Source organism: Apium graveolens, chromosome 8 (genome assembly GCF_009905375.1).
Source record: "Apium graveolens cultivar Ventura chromosome 8, ASM990537v1, whole genome shotgun sequence".
NCBI lineage: Eukaryota > Viridiplantae > Streptophyta > Magnoliopsida > Apiales > Apiaceae > Apium > Apium graveolens.
The window spans coordinates 191,377,173-191,382,459 of record NC_133654.1 but is presented as its reverse complement, the minus strand read 5'-3'; the positions used below and the strand labels follow the sequence as shown (position 1 = coordinate 191,382,459).

At 38.0% G+C, this 5,287-nt stretch overlaps 2 protein-coding genes across 2 annotated transcripts; one reads left to right on the top strand and one right to left on the bottom strand.

Annotated features, from left to right (window-relative positions):
• Nucleotides 1-1,381: 1,381 nt before the first annotated feature.
• Nucleotides 1,382-3,277, top strand: LOC141679030 (uncharacterized). The gene is made up of 2 exons (XM_074485515.1): nt 1,382-2,073; nt 2,733-3,277. The coding sequence occupies exons 1-2, from the start codon at nt 1,429-1,431 to the stop codon at nt 2,892-2,894; spliced, it is 807 nt and encodes a 268-aa protein (XP_074341616.1). The 5' UTR covers nt 1,382-1,428; the 3' UTR covers nt 2,895-3,277.
• A 900-nt stretch (nt 3,278-4,177) lies between these two features.
• Nucleotides 4,178-4,633, bottom strand: LOC141680225 (uncharacterized). Its single transcript, XM_074486511.1, has one exon. The coding sequence runs from the start codon at nt 4,631-4,633 to the stop codon at nt 4,178-4,180; it is 456 nt and encodes a 151-aa protein (XP_074342612.1).
• Between the last annotated feature and the right edge of the window lie 654 nt (nt 4,634-5,287).

Genomic DNA, 5,287 nt, shown 5'->3' with positions numbered 1-5,287 from the left:
ATCTCTATATGAGGTATTGACTTGTCGATATCTCCAGTTCTCTATATTTTCATTTAACATGTCGATATCTCTGAGATCTCTATATGCAGAAATGACTTGTCGATATCTCTTGAGACTTCTCCACAAGTCATTTTGGACTTTTCGACTGACTTCTAAATATACCTTGATCTGTGACTTTTCGATATCTTGACTTAGAACATTTTTCATAGAACACCATTAGTCAACTCCAACCTTCTATATCTTTTCTCTGAGGCATATCATGACTTGATCTTCTTCCAGAATTTATTCCTTAGCTTGAAACTGTTCATTGAAAAATCCCCCAGTCTAATCTACTAAATATTTTTACAGACTCAAGTAATATAATTACATGATACAAATATTGATAATCATACAACTTAATCTTAGGGCTGTCAATTTGACTTAGTCTTGTTATATGCAGGCATGTCTTGCACAAAACGGTTGGTAAAGAAGAAGAGATGTGTATAATTAACGGGTAGTTCAAGAGGTGAAAAAGATAATTTTTTTTAATTAAACATGACGGTTCTGATCATCATTAGTTAACAGTAATCATCCGGTTCAATATTTTCATCGAATCTACTTTGATAGGGATGATCATCGATGATCGTCCTAGGATTATATCGTTTCCTTTTTGTTCGATGTATGTATATTGTCATACTTGGTTACATTTTAGATACATCAAATATTCTTCTCCTTGACCGGTTCACTTTTGTGATAAAGATCTTAAACGATCATTTATAGGTAAGTCCATGGGTTCAGGTATCACATATATATATAGTTTTTTCTTACATTAAGCCGGGTTAGTCACAGAAACAACCTTCCTATTTTTTGAAAAGGGGCATGATCTGCATACATTTTACCCTACTTAGACGACTCTGTTCTAAGCGGGATATACCGAGTAAATTTGGTTTGACTTTGTTTAATTTACATATAATAAATTTTAAAAAACCCAAAAAAATCTTCTCTTGGCCATATTTTTACCTTCAAGACTTCAAATTTTCTCAACACAAAATCAGTGTATTTATGTTATCACCAAAAAAGGAAAAAAAGATTAATAACATTTGTTACGGCTTCAATTATCTCTAAAAAAAATTATTTATTTAAAAATACTTCTATCGTCCAATTTCTGTGTACTCCCGTCTCCGATTAGAAATACATTAAAATGAGCTATTGTCTCCCTTTAAGTTAACGGGGATCAATGTGTAACAGCCCCATATACAAAAAGCCCAAATTTTAATTACAAGTCAAGGGAGATAACGTTCTAAGTAGAGGACTCACAGCCCATAAACAAAAAAGCCCAATCTTCATATTCCCTGATCTAACGTTTAAGCGCGCGCGCTTATAAAACATACAAATTCTACATCTTGACCTTCACTTTGAGCATCACACAAACCAAACAAACACAACAACATGTCCACCACCACCACAACCAACTCTCCGATCTCAACCACCACCACTGACCACCAAGAAACCACCGTGTCTCCGACAATCGTCGTAGAACAATGCAGTAGTTGTAATTCAACGAAAAGAAGACCCCTTGAAGAAACTGATCAAGAACACTTGTCCAAGAAACCCAATCTCTCTAAGCTCGCTTCCCAATTCACCAACATTCATATCTCAGACACTCTTCTCCGCGCTTTCTCCGCACCCATTTCTCCCCCTGTGCAGCCCTCTTTCTTGAATCCTTTTACGCCCGAAACAGCACAAGGCCTAATGCAGAGGTGTGTTTCTGATCCCACTCCTGTTCTTGGTTTTCCTGTGAGTTCTCCTGAGAGCAAGATTGGGAATTCTCCGGTAGAGGAGACTCCTAAGACCAAGACTGCTTCGTTGCCTCCTCGACGAATAAATCCAATGCTTCGAAACAGGAGGAGGATTGAGGCTGAGAGGATCAGGAGGAGGAAGAGTGGGGATGCGAGTAGTGAAGAGAAGGTTAAGAAAATGAAGGAGATTATGGGGGTCACAAGTCAGTGGCTTAGTCGGATTTCTCGAGAAGATGAACCACAGCAACAAGAACAAGAAACGTGTCAAGATACTCATGTTGCTGAAACTCCCAAGGTTCTTGTCTATCTTTATCTTTTAATCAATTTCTTGGACGCACACTAATCTTGTGTATGTTAATTTCATTAGATCATGCATGGTACTTGTTCTGTAAGTAGGTCTTGTCTAGCTTCTTTAAAAATTAGGTTCAAAATTTTCTTGTGTGTGATTGATTGTTATTAGTTGTATTTAGTAATTTGTATCTGATTTAAAGGCCATAAAATTAGGTCCAAGATATTAGATGCAAACATGTTTCATCCATGCGTGACACTTGAAATTAAAATTTAGATCCCCTTGCATTGCGCAGCCTGTTAAATTTACATATGCGGAATCTGTCAAAGGTGGATTTTTGCTGGTGCATTGTGATTTATAGTCTCTTAAAGTATCAGACTCTATGTTTTCTTGATTTTTAGAATATCTTGTATGTTTGCGAGTGCAAGAAATTAATTCAAAATATGCATGTAACTGTGAATCAGAGTATCCATCTGTTATGAATGTGTACTTTCCTTGGCTGATTGATTCACTGATAATATGCAATGATGACTGTTGTGTGGTATTGATTAGAATGCTTATGAAATATAAATCCACTGGTTGTAGATTTTTAAATGGAGTATGTATGTAGTATTTAACTTGTTATATGTGGGGGAGAGGTTAATTGTTGTTTGATGTGATGACAGGAAATGGAGAATGTTGGTAAAAAGTGTGATCAGGAAACAGAAGAGGAAGCAGTGAGTGTGGAAAAGACAGGGGAATGCTTGGTGATTCAATTCAAGTGCAATTGCAGCAAAACCTATCAGATTCTTCTTTATGGGGATGCCTGTTACTACAAGTTGATGTGATTCATTTAGTCCAACCAGTTGCCAAAAAACACTACTTTGAGACTTTGGGTTAGTGCTACTAGATATAATAGAATCAAAAGAGAAATGCAGGCAGTGGTAACTTGTTTTATACATCATGATTTCATGCTTTCTTAGGAGAATTAGTATAGTTCAGAATATGGACAGTTAAAAGAAATTTCCTTTTGCTGTTACAGCATGTTTTAGGAGTTCAATCAGCCTACAAGATTTTTTATGCGGCAGCTACGTAAATGTACTAGCAAACGGACCTCTAGACCTAATCATATTCAGTAGTTTGTATTATAGGTTTTAAGAAATTTGTTGCACGTTGAGATTTGCTCAATTATTGATATGTGTCTTGCAATTTTTTGCCCCTACCAGGACCAAGTTTGTTAGGATGATGCAGGTTTGTTAGGATGATGCAGTTTCATCTTAGGCCTCAACATTACATCCACTTGGAAAATAACCTGTTGCTACATTCAATCTTATTGAGTCGTACTGTCGAATTTGGAAAGTCCTACTTCTGCATGTTTCTTAGAATAGCTCCACATCCGCTGCTTATGACGAGCTTTTTCTACCTAAAACATTTTCTTCAGTCTTCTTCATTTTTCATTCTACAGCTTATAATTTCTCCCTGTCCCTCATTCCAAGTCATATAGATCTCAGAACATGCTTTCTGGAATAAGTTTTGCGAAGATATATATTGAAAAATGCATGGCAATTTAGTGAAAAGTTCTCTTTTTTAATGTTTTTCAAAACAGAACCTCAAAGGTTGTACAAATATATTTACCAACAGGATTTAGTGAATTTTTTTTAAATAAAAAATTCTTGATCTTTTTCCATTTGGCTGCCTGTCCTCATACCCTTAGTTCAACCGCCCCAGCACTTAACTCTTCTCTACCTTTCAGAACTACTGAGTAAGCTTTAAGTGAACCCACACAAGAACACTTATATAAAGAGTGAAACTTTTATTACTAAGAGCACTAAGTGTTTACAAGTGAAATCTTTTTACTACTTCTTGGATGATCCTACAAATGAGGGGACTCCTCTATTTATACTACTCGGATGATTCTAGAATCTTTTACAATATTCCTCCACTAAAGAAGGTTCTAGGATTTTCCATTTAAAATATCTATCTAAGATATTTTCTAAGTACATTTCACATCATTCTAGAGCTTTCTATATTTACAAGAGATTACTATAATATTCTAGATTACTCTAGAAAGTTCCGCTGAAAAACAGAATGAACGGGTCCAAATTAAGCGATTCGTGACATTCTCCCCCACTTAATTCGGAGACGCCCTCGTCGACGTATGATAGTCTAGAATTTGTCTCTTGAACTGCCACAAGTCTTGTTCATTCTCCCCTGTAGAGTAGTCCCTTCCATTTAACCAAGTATTGAGTACTTGGTGGTATGCCTCAACGATAATGATTTGATCAGCCAACACCTCGTCTACTTCTCGCTCAAACGACTTTGTCATCAATGGAGGTGTGCGAGATGAGTCATTTCTTAAGGGGTCTTCCACGTCCTCATGGTAAGGCTTTAGCATGCTCACGTGAAAGACCTGATGAATCTTCATATTAGGAGGTAGTTGCACTTTATATGACACCTTTCCTACTTTGCCAACTACCTCAAATGGTCCCTCATACTTACAAATGAGCCCTTTATGCACATTTCTAAAGACCTTAAATTGTTGGGGAAGAAGCTTGACCATTACCTTGTCGCCTACATGAAACTCCATTGGTCGTCGCCTAGCATCCGCTCAGTTTTTCCTCTTTTTAGCCGCCTTGGTTAAATATGCTCTCTCCATATCCACTTGTTCCTCCCAAGACTTCGCCATGTGCAAGGCTCCCAGACTTTGCCCACTAGGTTGGTGTGCAATGGAATGAGGGGTTAAGGGTTGTTGGTCCGTTGTGAGCTCAAATGGGCTCTTGTTCGTTGCCTCGCTCCTTTGTAAGTTATAAGAAAATTGGGCTGCATCGAACAACTTTGCCCAGTCCCTTTAGTTAGCCCCCACGAAGTGCTTCAAGTAGCACTCAAGTAAAGCATTCACCATCTCGGTTTTCCCATCAGTTTGGGGGTGAAAGCTAGTAGAGAAGTATAATTCGGACCCTAAGTAGTCGAACAATTCTCTCCATAACTTCCCTGTGAAGCATGGGTCTCGATCACTTATGATGGTTTTGGGAAGCCCCCAAAACTTAACCACGTTTTTGAAGAACAATCGTGTTGCCTCCTCAGTGGTGCAATCAGTGATGGCTGCTATTAACGTCCCATTCTTGGAAAATCTGTCCACCACCACCATAATAGAGCCAAAACCCTCGGACTTGGGTAAGGCCGAGATGAAGTCGAGTGAGACACTCTCCCATGATCGGGTAGGAATAGGGAGTGGCTCGAG

Bases quoted from the DNA above. Each gene is read 5' to 3' on its own strand.
- LOC141679030 (XM_074485515.1), top strand. From the start codon at position 1,429: ATGTCCACCACCACCACAACCAACTCTCCGATCTCAACCACCACCACT. The intron at 2,074-2,732 runs GTTCTTGTCTAT...ATGTGATGACAG, and splicing joins ATGTTGCTGAAACTCCCAAG to GAAATGGAGAATGTTGGTAA.
- LOC141680225 (XM_074486511.1), bottom strand. From the start codon at position 4,633: ATGGAGTTTCATGTAGGCGACAAGGTAATGGTCAAGCTTCTTCCCCAA.